This window comes from Abramis brama, assembly GCF_963993115.1.
Source record: "Abramis brama genome assembly, chromosome: 24".
Classification (NCBI taxonomy): domain Eukaryota; kingdom Metazoa; phylum Chordata; class Actinopteri; order Cypriniformes; family Leuciscidae; genus Abramis; species Abramis brama.
The window spans coordinates 26,539,501-26,563,043 of NC_139986.1; the positions used below are offsets into that span (position 1 = coordinate 26,539,501).

Consider the following 23,543-nt stretch of genomic DNA (forward strand, 5'->3'; position numbering starts at 1 on the left):
GTATAAAACAGCTGTTTTCTATGAGAATGTAAAAATGTAATTTATTCCAGTGATCAAAGCTGAATTTTCAGCATCATTTCTCCAGTCTTCAGTGTCACATGATCCTTCAGAAATCATTCTGATATGCTGATTTGCTGAAAACAGCATTTATTTGAAATAAATTGTAATTATAAATGTATTTATTGTAATTTAATGTGCCCTTGCTGAATAAAAGTATGAACTTTGTGAATAAATAAATCAATATACTTTTGAACAGTAATATATTTATATATGCATGTATGGATTATGAAAACCTTTAGAAAATAACGTGCACTGATGAATTATTCAAAATCAGGAACATACATAAAGTAAGTAATTTTTGACTTCATATTGACTTTAACTCCTACTGGTGATTGATAAGCACTTGACATAGATTTTCCCATAAGGTTAGCATGCTCTTATTGTAGTGCAGGTGATATGGAGCTCCTTATGTCACCCGATGAGGAAAGGTGAGCAGATCAGTCCTGGTGAACCCACTCAGGTAAACATGAACCCTAAGACCTCATGAAGCAAGCATTCAGTAGTCTATGCACTTAAGTCAGTGTGTGAGTGTGTGTATTTACATGTTCGAGGGATCAAACAGTCGTGGCTCTGCTGTACTGCAGTGCGAGTGGCGAATACTCTTTGAAACGGACGCAGAGTTTCCCGCGTGTCCATGGGTTTTGTAGCGTGAGCGGGCAAAAGTCGTCCTGAAGCCATTTCTCTCTCCCCTCCACCAGCAGAACCAGCCCAAAGTGCTCCAGCTGCTCGCTCCCGTACACACACACCTCAGACTCGCAGGACGGGTAGCTGCACTGATCCACCGCACACGTGCACTGCTGTGCTGCTTTCTGCAGGTGATGGCACACAGCGTTGATCTCCTGGACTACCAGACCAACCATCTCTTTCGCCGACGTCTCTGGAGTCACACGTAACTACAGAAGCAGACAAACACATACATATGAAGTCGGCAGATGAAGTCGCCTATGGTTAGGTGTCTAGCTCAAATGCACTATGATAATAACTCAACTCCTGAACTATATTAAATAGAATTATATATAATAATATAAAATTAATTTAAGAATTAAAATGGAATAACAGTCCCAAAAATTCACATGACTTCTAGGATAAAAGATACAAAAAGATTTGAAATATTTGAAATGCCACCTATATACACATTTTTATTAATAATTATATGTATTGAATTTTTTTTGTATTAAGTAAATTGTATATATTTATATTCATATACAATATTTTATATTTATAAATAATAATTATAGATATTTAATGGACTATCAAGGAAGAAACACTCAAATATAGTCAATATAACTAGTAACATTTTATTCAATTATTTAAATTCAAATAATTTAATTGAACTATTTAATTAAAATCTGTTAAATATTTGTAAGAAATGTAATTTAAATGACAATATGAATAAAAAAAAACAATATGAAAGACATTTTTTGTGGAGATAAATGGCACATTCCAAATTTGTTTTGATGTTTTGCATTAATTATTTTGACAGTACTGAAATTAGTTTAAGGAAATATGTCTAAACAGTAAACTAGGAAATAAATCGCCACATCCTGTGAAATTGCTGCAAAATATCTGCAATAAACAAACAGTTTTTGCAATTGGTGAAGCCACTCTGGCTCTTTATTCCATCATAAATGACATGCCTGTCGAAATGCATTAAACGCTGTCATGATCTCTTGTGTTCGGATGCTGGTGTTTGGGAACGCAATCATGCGAGACGCTTCTGAGAGGGAATTAAACCAAATCATTCTGATCACAGACTTTGATCACAGATTTTTGTATTGTGCATAGAGGGATTTTTTCCGTTAAATGCATTTCCATTGTGTTTTCTTCTTATCGCATAAAAATCTACCTCAATTGAGTGCATAAGTTTTGTATGCTCATTTTTTTTAATTTATGTGCATCTCGGCATCGTTTTTTTATGCAATATCCCAAAATGAGCATAAAAATAGGTGAAAGGAAACATACAGTGAGGAAAATAAGTATTTGAACACCCTGCTATTTTGCAAGTTCTCCCACTTAGAAATCATGGAGGGGTCTGAAATTGTCATCGTAGGTGCATGTCCACTGTGAGAGACATAATCTAAAAAAAAAATCCAGAAATCACAATGTATGATTTTTTAACTATTTATTTGTATGATACAGCTGCAAATAAGTATTTGAACACCTGAGAAAATCAATGTTAATATTTGGTACAGTAGCCTTTGTTTGCAATTACAGAGGTCAAACGTTTCCTGTAGTTTTTCACCAGGTTTGCACACACTGCAGGAGGGATTTTGGCCCACTCCTCCACACAGATCTTCTCTAGATCAGTCAGGTTTCTGGGCTGTCGCTGAGAAACACGGAGTTTGAGCTCCCTCCAAAGATTCTCTATTGGGTTTAGGTCTGGAGACTGGCTAGGCCACGCCAGAACCTTGATATGCTTCTTACAGAGCCACTCCTTGGTTGTCCTGGCTGTGTGCTTCGGGTCATTGTCATGTTGGAAGACCCAGCCTCGACCCATCTTCAATGCTCTAACTGAGGGAAGGAGGTTGTTCCCCAAAATCTCGCAATACATGGCCCCGGTCATCCTCTCCTTAATAACCGTGACGTTATACCAAACCATGACGTCTTAGTGTATTACCAACAGTAACCTTGGAAACGGTGGTCCCAGCTCTTTTCAGGTCATTGACCAGCTCCTCCCGTGTAGTTCTGGGCTGATTTCTCACCTTTCTTAGGATCATTGAGACCCCACGAGGTGAGATCTTGCATGGAGCCCCAGTCCGAGGGAGATTGACAGTCATGTTTAGCTTCTTCCATTTTCTAATGATTGCTCCAACAGTGGACCTTTTTTCACCAAGCTGCTTGGCAATTTCCCCGTAGCCCTTTCCAGCCTTGTGGAGGTGTACAATTTTGTCTCTAGTGTCTTTGGACAGCTCTTTGGTCTTGGCCATGTTAGTTGGATTCTTACTGATTGTATGGGGTGGACAGGTGTCTTTATGCAGCTAACGACCTCAAACAGGTGCATCTAATTTAGGATAATAAATGGAGTGGAGGTGGACATTTTAAAGGCAGACTAACAGGTCTTTGAGGGTCAGAATTCTAGCTGATAGACAGGTGTTCAAATACTTATTTGCAGCTGTATCATACAAATAAATAGTTTAAAAATCATATATTGTGATTTCTGGATTTTTTTTTTTAGATTATGTCTCTCACAGTGGACATGCACCTACGATGACAATTTCAGACCCCTCCATGATTTCCAAGTGGGAGAACTTGCAAAATAGCAGGGTGTTCAAATACTTATTTTCCTCACTGTAGCTAATAATGATTTGTGTTTCAACTCACAAACACTCACTTTGACACTGGTTTCCTTGGGTAATCCAGTCCGGTATTGTGGGTAAACTCTCAATGTGGTGTGACACGGCCTGTGAGGGGAACCGCTGGAGGGGGCGGAGAGACGCTGGACGCCACTGTCCTCTGATAGGGTGCGCACAGGCGCAGGGCGGGGTTCAGGGGCGGAGAAGCAGAGATCGAAGGAGGAAGGCCGTGTCCAGCCCTTGTGATTGGAGGAGCTGGTGGGTGTGGTTGGCATGGAGACAGGAGGCGGGTATTCCAGACTGCTGGTGCGGACACACAGCGCCGTTCTCTTCTCCGTGACCCGTAGCAGCTCGATCTGGCGGCTCGGGAGGATGAAGTCGCTATCGAACACATTCACCAGTTCCCGTCGGCTCATTCCTCCTCCGGTCTGCAGCACGTCCGGCTGAGAGGAGCGAGGCGATGACTGCGAGGAGGAAGAAGGGTGAGACGCTACAGATCTGAAGCTGGTAGGAGACGGTGGAAGCAGGTCCAGTTCTCTGGTGCTCCGGGTCACACTGGAGCTGTACTCGCTATCAGTAGTGAGGAACACCTCGGATGAGTTGTCCTCATCAGACAGACCATGGGAATCTTGGAAAAAACAAACAGAAAGAGGGTTTAGTAAAGGGCGGGACATTTCCCAAACATGCAAACATGCAAGGTGTCACTTGACCAATCACAACACACTGTTCCAGCCGACCAATCAGAGCACATTGTGCTTTTCAGAAGGAGGGGCTTCATAGAGACAGGAACTAAACAGAGCGTTACTGACAGACTGGGAAGAGAGGAGCTGCAACAGTGTAAAATATGGGGAAAAACAATGTGTTTTTTGTCACACTTTAGATTAGGGTCCAATTCTCCCTATTAACTAACTATTAACTATGACTTTTGCCTCAATAAACTAATAAACTAACTAATTACAGCTTATTAATAGTTAGTAAGGTAGTTAAGAGATGTAGAATATGGTCATGCAGAATAAAGGCATTAATATGTGCTTTATAAGTACTTATAAACAGCCAATATCCTAGTGATATGCATGCTAATAAGCAACTAGCTAATAGTGAGAATTGGACCCTAAACTAGTGTCACCTGTTTGTTTTTTTTACATTCAAGCATGAAAGCTTATTCTAGTAGAGCCCAAAAACAAAATCAAGACATTGCAAAAGGGCATATGGCCTCTTTAAGTTCACTACTATTTACTCACCTTTAGGTTGTTCCAAAGCTGTATGCAGGGATATTTTCTGTTTTTATACATATACTTATACATTTTCACTATATTACATAGTCTTACCATAACAACAGTTCAAAGTGATCATGGGATGTCAAACGGCAAAAAGTATTACAAAGGAATATATTTCAAGGAAAACTTGAAATATATAGTGAATTGGTCGTATGGACAACTTTTATGCCCTTTTTTGGTGTTTTTATCTATTCATTCTTTTTTGAGCTTGACATACCATGGTCACTATAAACTATTATTATGCATAAAAAATTATGTGATCAGAAAAATAATAGCATACAGATTTGGAACAGCATGAGGGTGAGTAAAGAATTTTTAAGTATACTACTACTTTAAGATTTTATTTCAGGCAAATTATGTAATTTTTTGCTTTAAAAACAGTCTAAAATTACAACAACAAAAATTACATCAAAGAGGTTTGGCTGACAAACTAAGTTTGGGATGTATGTAATCCCAGATTGATACTTAAACAGTGAAAACATTCCAAACTGTGCAAAGTGCAAAACTCAACAAATACTTCATTTAAATCAAATTGATATGGGAGCTACACCAAAGAGCGTCTCTTCTGTATTTAATGGCCTGGTTACATGAAGCCTGCAACAGTCCAGTTATTCTGTGACGTGTACTCTACTTGATTATATAATGAAGAGGCCGGTCAGAACAGACAGGTGAACGCTCTCACCGCTGTGTTTGCGTGTGGTCTCTGGTGAAGGTGTCGGTGAGGGCAGGTAGTCCACCTGAGAGGAAGTGGAAGCTGGTTTCTCCGGGATACTCTCTTTGGAGAAGTCAATAATCCAGCTCAGACTCACTCCGGAGCTCTGATGCTTATATCGTGCGGACTGGAGGATCACCATCCACCGGGCATCACGCCACAGGTCCTCCATATGCTGGAAGTGAACACATAGAAACATGGGTGAATCATCACAACATGCGTGATATTCTGATCTGAACATAGTGTATAAGGAATAGCAGAAGAAGCAGAAGATTAGGTAGATTTAGGTTTTAATATTTTGGTTTGTGTAAATAAAATGGCAAATAAAATGAGCTGTTGTCACGATCCTCATCATGTGTCTTGATTTCTGTCGACTACACACAGGAAACAATACAACGGCTGCATTTGAAATCACATACTTTCTGGGTAACTTGGTGGTATTTAAACCAATACATTTTAATTTGTAAATTAACCCATGAGGGTTATCGACTGTACATTATATTATACTGTATATTATTTTATATACAATTATATTTATATATTAATTTATTATGGTTTATGAAGTGTGTTTTTACACTGCATTCCATTTTTGAAAATCCTTTTCTAATTACATTCTTAATCATTTATAGTATATTTGTCTTTTTCCAATAAATCCTCATCACAAGATACATTTTTTGGATTTTTTCCCCCACTTGTTTTAAGCAAGTAAAAAAAAGTTTTTTAAAAAACAAGTGGATAAAATATTAAGTAAACTATATAATAGTAATATACAACGTTAATATCTCATGAAGTGTTGTTTCTAAGTAAATGTATCTTGTTTCATACATTTATATATTTTAACTGAACAATTTTTTTGCAGTAAATCAATGTAATTTAGAGGAAGACTGTCAAATTTTTATCTTAAATGTCAGAAGAATAAAGTAGACAGCTCAGGCTGTAGACTCAGATTACACCGGCTGATTTTTAAATTGCATCTATTAAAGATGATACTGTAAATTCCAGCAGTTGAACAGTTTGTTCTGATTTTTATTGCGGGTTTACTGTCATCAGTTACACCTATGAAAGCTGAACTGAAGCGGCAGGCTGCCAGTGTTGAATTGCACAGAGGACAGAAATACCTGCAAATACTCCTCAACCTGCTGATGTTTCTGCTTGGCAGCGAACAGCTCGGACTCAGAGAACGCCTCCCGCAAAGTCTGCTGGGACATCAGGGACTCCAGACCCAGCAGAGCCGACACGCGGCAATACAAGCCGATGAAACTAGGGCAGTAGGCCTCGAAATGAACTACACAGAGAGAGAATGAGTGCACATGAGGTGACAGGGATAGAAGATACATGTGGGTGAATGAGTTCACACTGTGTCCTCTCACCTAACTCAAAGATCTGCAGCGGGAGGGTGAAGAACCCAGAGCGCAGCGAGCAGAGATGGTTCTGTCCGGGCGGTGAACACACCTCCTCACACGGTGGGAGGAGCAACAGGAAGGACACGCCCTCCCCCAACTCCACCACCTCCTTCACATACACACGGAAATCCTGTGCCTGATGTATGAAGCGGAAGAAAAATAGTAGTATTTCTATTATCAACCTTTTTTTTGCTGTATAGGTTTATTTATTAATACTTTTATTCAGCAAGGGTGCATTAAATTGATCATAAGTGACAGTGAAACACTATTTGTGGTACATTATGACACACCATTATGCACACTGTGTACTTTATCATGCTTACTGCTTATTATGGCTACTTATCAAATCAATAGATGTGCATGCACAAATATTTTATTATTTGAGAATTAAGAGACTGGATTGGGATTCTAAAAGAACACAAATTCAGATTGATTCCCTAAACTAAAATTAACTGGTTCAAATGATTTACTAAAGCAAACCGACAAAAAAACATCATTAGATTTTTCCATGACTATTCCAAATTGTAAATAAAACAAAGATTATTCAAGTCTTTCTACTTAGAAATTTCACATTTAAATCAATGTTACTTGTCATTTCTTTGTAACTATTTGTGAAATTTACTAGCAATTTCTGTATGAAAATTGTTTTACACCTACACCAAATTTTTTTCAGTGTAGAAATTTCCATAGCTTTTCCACATAATACATGCAAAACAGGCTTGCGGCATGTGTTTTATCAGTTTCATGTATGTAAATGTGTGTATTTGATACTGCATGGCCCTGATTTACTAAGGTCCCAAATAAGGGGAACTAATTTGCTTGTGCAATCAAACAAATTACATGTGTCAATGTGTGGGTATGTTGTGAATGCACAAACCTGGTGATTGGGAATGTTGATGTAGCCGAGTAAATCTTTAGCAGCGGTTCGTAAGTCCAGTAGGAGGCGATGCGGCGCGCTCTGAGCGTCGGCACACACCTGCGCACTGTCCTCGAGCGAACTCAGTGATTGAAGCCACTGCCATTCTTCCCTACAATACAAACATAATTATTACACACACACACACATATACATACATATACACAAACTCATGCATAACACAACCATAAAGACGTGGAATACCTGGAGACGTGGTCGTTGTCCCGTACTTTGACGTGGCACAGCACGTTTGGGTGTTTGTGTGAAACGAGCACCCTGATCTGGTCCACTGAGGTGTACAGCTTCAGGTAACCCAGATACAGGCCCGGAGACAGACACTTCTTGCTGCGCAGGTGATAGGCCAGTTTCTCCTGCACACAAAGGGCTCACTATAAAAAGTGAAACTTTTTAAGAAAATGTCCAGGTCAAAATTCATCCCAAAATCTATGATGAAAATCTAAACCCGAAATCTAATCATCGGATGATGAGTTTTGTGATGCGGCTGCGGATGAAATAATAGCCCATCCGCGCATCTCTATTGGGGATTAAAAAAATGTCCCCACAAGGTCAAAAATGACTGGTATTACCACCTTTGTGAGGACAACAAAGTCCCCACAACGTAGTGTTTACCAGGACACACACGAACACACACACACACACACACACACAGAGGTATGAAGAACTTCCTGCAATAGCCTGAAATTGACCCACGTTTATCATTTCTAAACTATTTGACTGAGAGACTGACTCTGGAGCCATGTGGTTGTTGAGCTGTGGAACCACTTTCACCACACACACACACACACACACACGCACACACACACACAGCTTTACCACAGGGAAAATCTGAGCCGCTCAGACAAAACATCACGGCCAGAGCCGTTTCAAACACACGATCAGCGGTGGGTGACGTGTTTACAGCGTTCAGACTAAATCATCAAATGAACAATGCTACTGTTATACTCCCACAATTCACAGCACTCAAGTAATAAGAGAGACATAAAAAAAGAGGAATACAGTAGCTAGCGGCATGTTTTTTCCCCACTGATTTTCATACTTCGGGCTCATTTATATCAGAGATTGAAAGCATTCGTTCACCCAAAGATTAAAAAAAATTGGGTAATTTTCTCTCCAAAGTTGTTCCATAATCATAGTGCTTTCTGAAATTGAATACGGTGCATCAAAATGAGCCGTGCCAGGCTTGACGTCAATGTCGAGACACGAGAAACACGTTTGACATCAAACCTGGCATGATGTGTCTTGCCTTGCAGTAAAATGTTTAGACTGAATTTATGTTTCTCATTATTCTAAATATATAACAGAGCTTTGATCACTACATTTTTTCCATACTTCCATTTGTCATGGTGCTAGAAGTATGTGACAGCACAACACATTAGCGATGGACGCCAGTGTTTCAGTGTGTGAAGCACTCACGTGCAGCGTTGTGAGGAGTGTTTCCAGTGCGCTGGGCTCGTCTGATGAAGAAGAGGACGACCTGCGCTGCAGCTGGAATTTACTGACGGGAATCCAGCGCAAGCCTTCCAGCGACGCACATGCGCTCACGTCCTTCATCAGCACCAAAACCACGTTACCGTGCTTGTCCTTGATGGGCTCAAAATACACCTGTCCCAGATCCACTGTGCCAAGGAGAGCCTGCACACCAAACAAACCAACCAAAAAAGGAAAACGTCACCTCAAGATGTGTTACGAGTGTAAATATTTCTCAACCCTAACAAAGATTTGAAAGCAATCCTTTCCTAAATGATGCAAAACTATATTAAATCTGGTCACAATTTGGTTCAACTTGATTTTTTTGGTTGCATTTTTACATTCCTAGTGCACCGACATTTTTGGCAACCAAAAATATTTGGCAGAAAATTGGCAGAAAATTGAAAATTGGTTTTGGAAAAAAATGGTTTTGGAGAGTCAGAATCACTGACTAAGCTGTTTTTAGTTGATGCAAGAAAAAACTTCACCAAACATTCAATCCAATCCAATAAGCTTTGTGCTTTTGATATGTATCAGCTTTTGAATTCTGTCCATTTAATCACAAATTTAATCAATAAATGTCATTTTCATGCTCTTTAATGATCGCTGCACCCACATCAGTTCCAGCGGCATCACGGATAGCATGTGAACTGATCATCTCTTCTTCCTTACTTCTAGTTATAGCACAACATAAACATGAACGATCATCCGAGGATATGTTGAAAGAACAAGTACAACTTACTGAAATGTAACATGTCTCATGTAATCACTTAATCAGCGTTTCAACTGTGGAAAGACGTCACTAAAACAGCTTGTAAACAGTATGTCAAGTAAGGTTACATTTACCACAGGTAAGTCAATCAATGTTAATAGTTAGCTAGAAAAGTAAGTGCTTTAAAGTCTGCGTGAACCGGAAGTTGCAAACTACTTTTCTCCAGTGCTGTGACGTATTTCCCAGTGAAAAGGAATATTGAACAGAGGGCAGGGTTTTACTCTAGCGCTCCTCAGTCTCCATCTCTGCTCATAACAGACTAACCTACATCATCAGAGAAGGAACGCCATTCCAGACCGGAAGTAACTTTTCAGACTTTGATTAAAGATTACGACGGCAAACAATTTTTTTCTGTGTATTAACTTGCACGGATTAATTTTTCACCACAAAACTAGTAATATGCGCTAACAAAGTAAATAGGGTCAAGTTTGATTTCAGTTGGACTTTAACTATTAGATAAATTTGATTAATTAAATCATTAATAAATAAGTTTATTTTCAGTTTCAGTGTCAGTTATTGGCTAAATGACAACTTAAATTTCAGTTTCGGTGTTTCTGTATCATTTCAGTGCATCACTACTAGTGACTATAAACTTGAAAACGTTGTTCAAGGTGCGTTTAGTCTGTTCACCTGTAGTTGTGCGGCAGCCTGAATCATTTTGAGGCGCGTCTGGAGCGTACAGGAACTGGAGGCGTGAGCAGGACTGATGCACTGCTGCATCCAGGTGAGCTCCTCCCAGAGATGTGACACCTGTCAACATGCATCACCATGGAAACTATGTTTAATACTCAAATGTTGATACAGTATATTGCTGTGCATGTGTATATGAGTATTTCAGGTTGAATTTGTTTTAGTGAATCAGTTTTGGTTAAATTAACTGATTTAAATTAAATTGGATTTTAACGTTAACCTCCTTATCTTTAACAATGTAAAATAAGCTTAATATATATTTTTTAAAAATGGCATTTTACATTGCTTTTTGTTTTTTATGTAAGATCATGATACACTTTGAATTGTAATCTCATGTATACAATTAAAAAAACAAAAGCTAAACTAAACTACAAGCAAGTCACCTCACCAAACCAGTACCTTTACAAATACTTTGATTATTTCAAGAAAGTAAACAAAAAATAATCTGGTTTTGTGCATCACCACCGATACACTTTGTTACCTTTGTGAACCAAAGTAAATCCTGTGCGTGACAGCTGTACGAGTCGTCCACCTCAACGACAGGCAGCTGATCCTCTGAAGTCACCAGAACATTTTCATCTTTATAAAATATACAGGCCAGATAAAGACCTCTACAGAGAGGAAGAGAGAGGCGTCATGGATGATGCAAGACATGGTGTGTTGAGAGAGCTTGATTACACAACATCGCAACCTGATGTTGTTTTCTCTCACCTTTTCAGATTTTTGACAAATTTGCTGGTGGGCTGGAAGAGATGCCTCAGACTTTTAGACACAGAGTGTTTCCTGGTGTTCAACGGGGGTTTGCATTGTTCTAAACACACAGGGAGAAAGTTATTGCCTTTCAACTTTAACTTAAAGATTCAGAAGGTTGCAGATTAGACTCACTAAATGAATATGAAGTGTATATAAAACACTGAGGTGAAAAACAATTAGTGATTGAAACAGAAGAAAAAAATACATATAGGTTATGTATATTTTTTGTTAGTGTAGCATCTAAAAGGAGTTTATGGAGATAATAATCTTCCAGTCTTTTTAAGTGACCCCAATTCAAGAGATTTAAAATTGGCGCACATCTTTATGCTGTGTGTGAATGGAAGTTAAGTATCAACAAAATAGCCGCATATATCACCGATGGGGAGGACTGTGTCTCTAAAGGCCCTTTTATAGCTTAATTAGAGTTTAATGATCAGTGTTCAGCGAGCAGGCAGTGATTTCCTTATGGAGCATGTGATCACACGCGTGAGTGTGTTTTAGCCCTACAGTCAAGTCAAATTTATCCCCCTTAACTCACAGTAAAATAAACCCTCAGCTCTGATGCACTAAAAACAACAAACAAGACCCCCGGAGTCGCACCCAGGAGACATGAGCACGCGAGCTCAGCCCACTCGACCCCTCTGAAATATTAACTCAGCATTTGTTTTAAAGCGCTTAAATGTTTGTGGTCGCGGTCACTGTGGCTCGGTGTGAATGAGGAGGTTTTTCATTCAGGTCCGAAGTGAGTATTTACCGTGGCATGCGCAGTGACGGTGTGCCCCTTTAATTTGCCCCAGGAGCTGCTCTAACGCCTCTTTCAGACCCTGCTGGCGGGGGGGAAGCCCGTCCACCTCCCTCCAACCTGCAAAATAAAACATAAAAAACAGTGCATTGTGGGTGAAAACAACAAATGCATATGAAAAAGTGTTTCAAATCACAATTTTACAAGTCTCTGATCTTTTCAGGTATTTCAAAGCCGCAGAAGGTTATACCAAACAAAAACTATGAGATTATGTAATGTACGCGTGCTAATCTCACATTAAATAATTCAGCATTCGCCGTATATCCCTGCATCGAGCACACACAAACACACACGGCACGGTAAACAGGATGATGTTCTGATGGTGTGTTGGTTGCAGGCCGGTTCCCGGGTAAGCAGGGAAAACATGGACGCTCTATTCCCGGAATGTCTAACACAGACCCTCTCTTCAGCCCGGTTAACCTCGCAGAGAGCGTGTGTGCATGTGTGTGTGTGTTATGAAAGAGATAGAGCGAGGGGGATAAAAGACGCAAACAAGATGTAAATAAGAGAAATTGTGTGGAAATAATTTCTGAGTGTGTCCGAAAAGCAGCGTGTGTATGTGAGCGTGAATTGTAGAGGGAGACAACAAGTGTGTGTGTGTGTGTGTGTGTGTGTGTTTGAGTTGGTGTATAAGAGCCGTTCTGTCTGCAACTTTACAGCCTCTCACAGACATGCAAATATTTCCAGAGGGAGTCGAAATGGAAAACACAAACACACACATTAAATTAGCATGCTCAAAACACACACACACTCAATGTAAAAGAGCCCTAAAATCTGTGAGAGAAAAGGACGGCTTGTCCTCGCAAACATAAAAATGAGGACACAAATATTACACAAATGAAGCCAAACGTAAACACACACACACAAACATAGATACTAAATCACACACACACACACACACACGCAGACGCACGATACGTCATGCAACTTCTTAGAAAGCAAAACATGACTAACATCTGTCCCGTTTGTTGTTGTTGAATATGTGTGTGTTTGTATACTCACTTGAGGGTGTAGCACAAGCAGGTTCAGATATCTGAGGTGAACTCCATCCCTTCATGTTATATGCTGATACCTGGACATAACAGCATGTGCCCTGTAAAAAGAGGTAGATCTGTGTTATATTTAAATATACAATTTTTGACAGTTAAGAGGTCATTGTACTATAACTGTAACTCAAAACATCCTTGTTAGTCCAAAAACAGTTTTTATTGAAGACGACTCGTTTCAGATTTTGTCACATTATGACATAATAGTGCAATTAAAGACCGCCTCTGAAGAATTAGATCAACGCCTACTTCTACATCATCGCGTCTTTGGCGCGTTAGTGAGATGAGGAGGAGATAAGAGAGATACAGGATCATTGGACTAAAAACAACATTCCCATCCTAATGCTAGGAAAGTGGTTATTTATTTTTAATTATATGTATGTCTCAGTAGAGCATTGTTTGTTTGTTTGGTACATTTCACTGTGGATTTATTGGAAAATCAGTCGCAATTTCTCTCTCGCCAAAACTCTCATTATAATCAATGATGCTGTCTTCACTGCGTAATGAATCTCTTGTTTTCATCGTGTTTGCACTGTTAGTTCAGAAATCGAGTTGCAATGTCGAGATCACTGCATTCATGCGCTCAACAGATATATCCGTCATCTATATCAATAAAAATAAATTAAAGCTTAAAATAACACTAATAAAAAAGCACATAGCAAAATTACCAAAATAATACTTAAATAACACTGTTGTGCTCAATATATTCTATTACCGGTAAATAATTTTTTTGGTTGATTTTATCATCTTTCTTCACAATGCTCTTCACCTCTGAGACAAGTTTGCTTTCCTACCAACACAACCAAAGGTAAATGAATATTAACCAATAATATATAATATAATAATAATAGTAATATAATTTAAAAAAATGACTTTAGTTCAGTGGTTCTCAACCGTTTTTGACTCCAATGCATTGCAGTATTGTTTGTAGTATGTTTTACTCTGTATACTAACCGCTGTAAGTCCAGTGATGTCATACTGGAGTTGAGTCACGTCTTCGATTACCGTCTCACCGAGCAATGGAGTAAATGAAGGAACGCTGCTCCAGCTCACTGAGAAACACACAAGTAAGCAGTCATTTAGAAGATGCACAGGAGTTGCACTGAGTTCTGTACTAGTACTATCACCATGCCATGCTGTGGACATGCGCCTACTAGTCACGGATCATGTGACTTCAACAGTGCTTGTTCTATATGGCGAAACAAACTGTGACCTGGTGTATTTGTGTATCGTTTGTTTTGTATGGTAACCCTGTGTCTGTTCTTTTGACACAGTTTATGACAGCACCAGGGTTATTATCATTAACTAACTAATGCTAAAACTAAAATTATTAAAAACATTTCTGTTAATTGAAATAAAACTGAAATAAATTTTTTTTATTGAATTGGAATATTTAAAAAAAGACAAAAGCACAACACAATTCTTTGACAAAATGCTAAATGCATAAATGTAAATGTAAAAATTAAACAAATAAAAATAAAAATATACAAAATAAAAGCCAATTGTAACGTGTATAGCCAGTTGTAGTTTAGTTTTCACTGTGTTTCCTGTGCTCGTTTTGCCTTAGTTCCTAGTCGCCGTTAGTTTCCTCGGTTGTTCATTGATTTCAACCTGTTCTGTTTTCCATTGATTACTCTGTCTGTATTTAAGCCCTCAGTTCATTGTTGTGCATTGTATGTTCATCATTGCATTGTGTTGTCTATGTTGATTTGGTTGTTAAGCTATGATTATTATTACTCCTGTTATCTCCTGCATGTTCCTAGTGTGTTTGTTAATAAAGTGTGTTTTGTTTTGGATACTCCACTACAGCTAAGCGTGACAGAAATTCTAAATATTTATAAAAACTAGTAGTATATAAATTAACACGGAAAAACACTGGATAGCACTAGAAGTGTGAATCTGGCAATATAACTTGTGAGATATTTTCATTTCTCACCCGCATCTCACTCGGCTGTGTGAAACATATTCTCTAGCTGGCCGTCAAACCGCTGATGCTCACCAGTGAGTCGATGAGTCAGTCGTGTGTGTTCATGGGTTTTGGTGGTATAATCTAAATCATCCCTATAACAGGATGAGTTATGGGTCACTCACCGCGGTATTTGGTAATAACAGCAGAGTTGTGACAAAGAGGCTCTTGGAAGTAAACTCTGAGACTGGTGATACTGCTGACAGACAGATGAACGTCGCTGGGAGGTTCAGGAGGACCTGAAAACAACACAAAGTCACTCAGAATCATGACCAGCAACTATAACCACAGTTGTGTGTGTGTTACTCACTGGCGTGTGTGTATCCGGTCTGCATGCGCTTGTAGAGGCGGAGCTTCCATTCCCACGTTTTCAGCTGTCGCTCTCTGTTTGACTCCACCCTCTCCCCAGGCTCCTCCCCCGTTACCTGGGCAACCAGCTCTGCTATGCGATGCTCCGCCTCTTGCACCAGGGAGGCCAGGTGAGCAGCTCTGCCTTCAAGACTAAGAACTAGAGAATACATAAGATATTTCATAAATATTTGCAAAACATTTTTTAAATATTGAAAAGTAAACTTTTTTTTAACCCCAAGAGTTAAGTTTCTAACTGTGGAATTCTACATCCACCATGTATGTTTTAACCATTTCATTTCTAATTTGTAAAAGAATAACGAGAAAGGAAAAGACGGCTTGTTTTTTATTTTTTCGTTTTGTTTAACAAACCAAAAACCTTTTTTATTTATTGTGTGCAAATTGGTTTATGGCTTCAATATTTTATTCGCACATGTGGGCGGCACCGAAACTCCCCATTTATCTGATTAGTCCGAAAAACTCAATGTATTTCCTCCTAAGGCTTTGAAGCTACATCCATTCATATTACTGATCTACAATACACTTGTGTAAAAAACTCAGTAAAAATAAATGAGTGAATTTTAAAAGTATACTATAAAGTTATGAATGGGCCATGTTCGTAACCACTGTAAAAAATAAAAATAAAAAGAATAAAAAAAAGTTGATAAGCAAATTAATTCCAATTATCTTTGATTGTTATATTACTTTATATCATTAAATTGCAAGAAATGTATGCAATCATATTTCACCCCAAAAATTTGCTTGAAATTTTTCACCAAAAATTACATTGCTGTAATAAAACAATAAGCATAAATCAAGTTCAGTACAGCAAAAACTACCATGATACAAAAATGTATTAATTTAATTAATTTATTAAAAAAAGTAATTTCAAATGACAGTAATAAGAATGGGAGGCTGCTTAATTAATGCAACAATGCAAAAACATTGTAATGCTAATAAAATTACACTTCATATTCATTATGCAAAATATAACAAAATAATATAAAATATAATATGAAATTAAATATAACCTGGGCATTCCCAAACACTCGATTTAAAAACATTAATTAGAGATAATGATAACTACAGTATAAAAAGTGTGGGGGAAACTGACATTATGTTTTGATCTTTGGTGTTGCATACCATATCACATTGCTGTTGTCGCCGTTTGATTGAAGCAATAAGCCACTACTGCTTTATTGTAATGTATAGCATGTGGCAAACATCTGTAGATGTATGGTTTATGATTCATAAAGTGGGGCTCGTGCTGCATGCGTTTGATCGCAGTAAGTGTACTCACAGTGGGGACTCTCTTTGGCCCCGGCTCTCAGCAGAAGTTTGGCCATGGGGACGTTGTTGGTCATGATGGCAATGTCGAGTGGCAGCAGTCCTTCACTGTTGGGTGTGTTTAAGTCCAGCTCCTCCAGACTGAAGGTGCTCAACAGAGACTCCACAACATCCAGCTCCTGATGCTCCACGGCTTCAAACAGAGCCTCGTTGCCCTGGAACTACACGTGCATGCACAGATATATCTCACACACATAGAAAATGCATGCAAACACATCCATGCATGCTGTCAAACTGCAGCCACGTATGTACAAAATATCAATGCCATTTTTGACTAAGCTTTTTGAGTTGCAATATGGTTCTTTGAAGATTGAAAAAGGTCTTGGTGTTTTATTACAGGTTCTTCAGTACTGGTTTCTAGGCTCTAAGTTTTTTTGGGATATTCTCAAATGGCATCATCAACTGCTATTGGATGCTTTATATGTCAGTCAAACAAGCTGAAATGTCAAAATTCAATAGTTATGTGAGACTAATTTGGTTTCTACTATTGTATAGGTCTTGTTTAAGTGTTTGCATCTCACCATGGTGGTTTTATGCGAATGGTCCTTGTCCGACTGGCCTGGGAGTGCCGTATCTTCCAGGAGCAGGTTCGTCGTGCGAAACTTTCCAGACAGGTTTCTGTAGAGGCGTCGTGCAGCACTCGGAGGAGACGAACATGATGTGCTGGAGTATTTGCGTGGAATCAGAGGATGGGGGTCTGGAATCTGTTGAGTCATTTTGGATTCGGCCCTGAAAAAGAAATTGCACAAGAAAAAACGAAATTACGAGGAATGAAGAAAGATGCTGTCAGGACAAAAAAATCGTTAGAGGATAAATACTTACATACTTATACATTTTTTTACTTTTTAACAAGAAATACACCACAAAAACATTTTTAATAGGTAATTTTTTATTTCTATTAAACATATCAGTAACACTTTACAATAAGGTTCTATATGTTAACATTAGTTGACTACATTAGTTAACACGAACTAACAATGATAATTCTAAAACAAATTAATTTCAACATTTACTAATACATCATTAAAATCAAAAGTTGTATCTGTTAATATTATTTAATGTACCTGAGCTAACTTTAACAATAAACAGATGTATTTTTATCAACTAATGTTAATAAAGATTAAAAAATACTGTAACAAATGAACTGCTCATTGTTAGTTAATTTTAGTTAATGCATTAACTAACGATAACTAACGGGTCCTTATTGTAAAAGTGTTACCAATATTTATACTGACAAGATTAGAAGTCAAATTAATGTAAGATAATAAATGTTTATTTTTCTAAATTTGGTCTCTTAAAATCTTTCTTGCAACTAAGTTTTCTTGTTTTAAAACTAAAGCAAAAAATAGTGAGGTTTGTGTAAAAAACAAACAAAATCACCAATAGACTAAGACGAAGGGAATAAAAGTAAAATTTTAAGAATCAATATCTGAAAAATCCATATTGATTGACCGCTGATATAATTTGGGGAACAACATGTTCACCCTGATATCAAGATTCATTCAGAGGGGCTTCAGATTTGGAAACAGAACAAAGGGCTCCAAGAACTACAACTGTCACAAATGTTCTCGTATTAGGACGGACCATTGTCCGCGTCGGATGCAGGCGAACACCTCCGAGTGCTCTGATAATAACGTGCTTATTTTAACAGGCAGGTATGTGCTGTGTGCAGATAAAAGTGGGTATATTTGTGGCAGTCCGGATCAGTTTCAAAGGCGGCTGATCTCTGGGCTTAAAGTTTCTCCTCTTGTGCTGAACACACGGGCTGTCGAGCGAACGGCGCGCGCACTCACATGAAAGACTAGCAGATGAAAGAACGAGGGATAAAGAGAGAAAGACAAAAGAAACAGGGACACCACATGTTAACACAGCCGTCTCAGCACCCCATCAGACGAATAGTGATAGAATAGAACAGACACACACACACACACACAAAACAGTTTCCCACCACACAATTACTGTGAGGTCCAAACGTCTGAGACCACACTGAGAATCTGGGATTCCAAAGCATATTTAAACCTGGAAATTGGATAATTTTTCGAATATTGAAACATTTACAACCAAGAAACATTGTGATATTTCGGATATTTCTATGTATTAATCGTATGCAAGTAAATTAGCGACACTGATCATGTGACAGACCGATTTTCTTCTTCCATTGAATCTCAAGTTTTATGTAGCTTCAGTGCCAAAAGAGTCTCTTTTGTGACATTTCTGAATTCATGTTGATTTTTCAATTCAACATCATTTGTAATTAAAAAAAATGGTATTCATTTAAAAAATGCAGGACATTTGGATAGGACTGTACACAGCAACAAACAATTATTTACATGTGCACACAAACACACACACACACACGCACAGAGTCAAGTTGGGGGCAAAAGTGCTCAGATATCTGGGGATTGTGTCTGGCATCACATCAAAAGGCAAAGCAAAATTTAGCACACAAATACGAGCACATTTAACACGTCCAGTAAGTCAAGGCTAAATGAGAATAGGCCATAGTATGGAAAATTTAGTGAGTAATGCCTCCGTCTAAGAATAATAGCCATTGAGAACAGTAGGCGCATATAAACACATGCAATCCCGCACACATGTGCATGTGTTGAGCTCACTGATGGTAAGAGATTACTCTTTACCGTTTCCCCGAACACATGTTCACATTTACCTCCGAGATCAAACTCTACCCGATACGACTGCTAATGTGGCCGGTAAATTATCTGCCGTGTTTCACGTGAAACAATGATACAAGCTGGAGAGGTCGTCCGAAGTGTTTCTGTCACTCGTTTTAGATCTGATGTTGCTATACAGAAAATAAATGACAACTTCAACATTCTGTTCCAGGCTGTATTCTGGACAATTCATCAGCGCACTTGTTCTTCATCTGAAATGATTTTTCATTGACATCATATAGGCTAGACGTAGGCGAGCTATTCAATAATGTTAACTAATAGTCAAATAGATATTTAAGAAAAATGTAAGTAAATGTCATGAGATTTTGGGTCGCAGACAGCAATTCACACTGACTTTGAATGTCACTTTTGTGAATAAAAAGTTCAGACAGATAAACAGTTGGGAATGGGTAAAAGGTGGGAAATGGGAAAAGGTTTAATAATGTTAGTTTCAACTTTCAAAGGATAAAATGTTTTTGCATATATATATTGTCTCTTTTGAATACAGCAAAATGTATGACTATAGATTATGTATCTTTAAACAAGAAAAAAACCTATATAATACACGATTATCAGTTGATTATTTAACATTTAATTTAGAATTCTGAATTAAAAACCTGGAAAAAATTTAAAATCTAAATTTAGCTCTTCTATATAATGAGCCATTAATGAAATATCGCAATTACAAATTGACAGCTTGCAGTTTCTACTCATTGCATTAAATTAATATTGTCTTACAGAATATTAAAGCACTAAAAAAGCACATCAGGTAACACTGGTTATAATAAAATGGCATATCAAACAAAATAATTTTCTATTTCTATTTTCTACACTATTTTCGCAAAATTTTTAATTTCCTTACTGTATAGCTGTAATCACGAATTCAACAAAGACATACGTTTTTACTCGTTACGCTAATTCTGAGATGGAATGAAGTCAATAAAGTATAAATCTAGAGATACATTTTTGATCCTAATCAACTGGAAAATGATGCTGAGATGGATTTCACGAAAATACATGAGATGCAACAGACACAACGATCACAATGCACGGATGTGTGCGAGAAACACCAATCCGGCTGATTCTTTTACGTCGTCATCAATCAAACAAAACAAAATGTTTACGACATGTACGCAAAGAGCGGGCGACGTCTCTCTTTCTTTCAGAATAGTTGGTTATAACAGACGTAAAGGGGGCAGAGGGACTCCTCTACGAGGGTTATATGTGGCTGCGAGAAGGAGAGTCGGAAATTTGATTCTTGGCACCAGACAGACTGCAGTCCGACCAGCCAAAATTTGGAGGGGGAGTGTGTGTGACAGTAAGCAACAGGAGGGGGGCAGCGAGGACAGTATTCCCGATTAGTGTGTGTGTGTGTTACTAGGGTCAACAGAACCCCTCTCTCTCTCTCTCTCTCTCTCTCTCTCTTGTGTACTTCAGGCCTAGTGGAGCCAGTCTAACCCTTCGACCTCTCACACACACAATGGGGAATCAAAGCTAATCAGTTGATTCCCTCCCCGTTTGAAAGACACGCAGACAGGTTTGCATGTCACCACAGAGATCTTCAGCAATCAGAATCTCACAAGAACAAGTCCAGCTCACATTTCACCTCAAAACTCAAGAAATTTGCATGTTATATTCTGCATAAAGTATATTTTTAATAAGTGCCTTCATTTTAATGACAATTAAGCACTTTTCCAAAGAATTTTCTCATTATTATAATGCATCTGGATGTTTTACTTTTTTCAGCTTTTTCTCATAATAAATGTACTAAAGGCAAGACACTATATAGGGTGAAAATAATGTAACTAATAGATATCACCAAACTTTCCGTAGTTGATTAATCACAGTACATCAAGACAACTGTTTTGTATTACAAGTTTTCTGAAATGTTATGTTTAAATATGCAAATGACACATTCATCTAACTAAACATGCACTCATTTGCATTCATTTCCAGAGCAGAAATCTGAATGTACTGAAAAAAATCATTTTAAGAAAACAGCCTTTTAAAGACATGCATTGCATTTTGAATTCAACACATGCAAACAGATCAAATGTACTAAAATCAACTTAAATGTGTATTTTGTATGTCTGAAAGTCGACAAGTTGAGGAAGTAAAATAGCGCAAAATCTCAAAATTGACCAGTGCATGAAAAAAAAAACCCACTGGTTTCGCCTTAAAAAAAATGTTTAAAATCTTGAAAAATATTGTAAAATTGAAAGATTTTTTTTTTTTCACAATTATAATTTTTTGCATTACAGCAATGGAAACAAATACAAATCTCAGATTGCAAAACATCTTAATGATCCAAAAATAGGTTTTTCATTATGTGAAATATAATTTCTTTCTTTTGATTTTGGGGTGAAATGTGTTTTCGGCAGCATTAGAACAGGAGCGAGTTTGTTTGACGCAGTAAAGCCGCGTAGTCTTTTCCCATCACGCGTACGTCTGCATGATTGCGTGTTTCTGCCTTGGCCGTTTGCGTTCTAATCCAGTCAGATTAAGAGATTAAACGCGGGAGTATTTGAGTGCATGTGCCGGTATGCGGGTGTGTTGTCACAGTAGTAGTCGCTCCCATGTGAGAGTGTTTGCTGTGTCGAGTTCAACTGCCCGCCACCTGTTCGCCCCCCCCCACCCCAGGGGGCAAATCTCTCTAATTCTGATGAGCAGAGACAGAAGACCGTCGCCATGGGGATGTTCTGCAGGGGGACGAGAAGTGCATGTGAGCACGGGATCAATCAATGTATGAATGCGTGTGCGCGGATGTGTCTTTGTGCAACGGCCCCGTACGTGTGTGTGTGACGTTAGGCCAGTCTAAGAGGCACTGGCGACAGACAGCTCGGCGTGCAGGAGGTGACAGGGAGTCTGCGTGAGGCTCTGCGCGGTCCCGAAAACAGGGGGGCCCAGCCCTCATCGTGCCCAGCCAGGGTGACTACATCCTGGGGACACGCCGCCCCGAGACTCCCCGGAGTTATATGCGTCTCTGGAGCCCGGCTTCCAATTTGCCATATGCCACGACCCAGATGCGGCCACCGATAGGCACCTCTTCTCGTGCACAAAGAAAAGCACATAAACTTAAAATGGAAATAAAAAGTGCATACAAGCAGGATTACAAAAAGAGTCCATTTAATGACCTTTTAAGGTCATCTGAACATATTATTTTACATGTATATAAAATATTATATACAAAAGTCTGCTTGACTTTTTATTTTTATCGTAAAATGTTACTATATTAATCGCCCAGCTCTTTATATAAAGTTGGATATATATAAGAATGTCTAACTTTATTTGCATAAGTACATTATACGCACATAGGGTAATATATAATAAAGCGAATTTCAAATTATTGTTTATATCACTCTATATTATCGCACAGATCTAATCTGCTAAATGCGACTATAAGGCATGAAGATATTAGGAAAAGTAAGTACCAATAAGTACCATGAAAAATTGTGTAGCCAAATGTGTAATTCTGGTCAAAGTAAAATAAATGCCAGACAGATTCTTGTGCCTTATGTGCATGTTTATCATCTCAGAAAAAAAAAAACTCCCAAGAAAAGCTCATCTTTTCTGTATGCATCTTGGAAGTGACTCCATTTGTGAGTTTTGGACATGCAAAAGCCGTGACAGATGGGGAGGGTGGAGAAGAGAGAGGCAGTCATAACTGGAGTCATGATGTCTGTGGAGATGAGCAGAGGAAAAACCTTGGGAAAACAGCAGCGTTCAGAGCCAACATGGCTTCCTTGCAATCTTTTGAGTCTAAATGGCTGGTCAACCTCTCTTAAACAGGTTTATAGCTGTTTAATGGCCAATTCACACTGCATTGACAGATGCAGACTAACGCTGACAGTCACCAGATTACAGCAAGTCACTTCTCATATATTCCAAGACCGATAAGGCCGATTCAACATGTTTGCTGATCCGACAAAACCCAAAGAAGTCTGTCGGTGCAGTGTGATTGGGCCTTAAAATTACATTATTTATTTTATTTTGTGACG

The 23,543-nt window shown here is 38.4% G+C and overlaps 1 protein-coding gene across 3 annotated transcripts in view; it reads right to left on the bottom strand.

The window, feature by feature from the left end:
- Positions 1-23,543, bottom strand: part of ankfn1b (ankyrin repeat and fibronectin type III domain containing 1b) — an 86,848-nt gene that overhangs the window by 1,093 nt on the left and 62,212 nt on the right. For all 3 annotated transcript variants that reach the window (XM_084103168.1, XM_084103167.1, XM_084103169.1), the window contains 18 exons: positions 17,395-17,602; positions 16,827-17,034; positions 15,489-15,686; positions 15,304-15,417; positions 14,167-14,264; positions 13,169-13,259; positions 12,119-12,226; positions 11,323-11,422; positions 11,093-11,222; positions 10,552-10,671; positions 9,096-9,314; positions 7,866-8,032; positions 7,623-7,773; positions 6,713-6,881; positions 6,461-6,627; positions 5,313-5,517; positions 3,392-3,981; positions 1-953 (listed from right to left, as the gene is read on the bottom strand). The exon at positions 1-953 is cut by the window's left edge. In XM_084103168.1, coding sequence (XP_083959294.1) covers positions 615-953; positions 3,392-3,981; positions 5,313-5,517; positions 6,461-6,627; positions 6,713-6,881; positions 7,623-7,773; positions 7,866-8,032; positions 9,096-9,314; positions 10,552-10,671; positions 11,093-11,222; positions 11,323-11,422; positions 12,119-12,226; positions 13,169-13,259; positions 14,167-14,264; positions 15,304-15,417; positions 15,489-15,686; positions 16,827-17,034; positions 17,395-17,602 — 3,382 coding nt within the window. In that variant the 3' untranslated portion in view covers positions 1-614. The remainder of the gene's footprint in view (positions 954-3,391; positions 3,982-5,312; positions 5,518-6,460; positions 6,628-6,712; positions 6,882-7,622; positions 7,774-7,865; positions 8,033-9,095; positions 9,315-10,551; positions 10,672-11,092; positions 11,223-11,322; positions 11,423-12,118; positions 12,227-13,168; positions 13,260-14,166; positions 14,265-15,303; positions 15,418-15,488; positions 15,687-16,826; positions 17,035-17,394; positions 17,603-23,543) is intronic.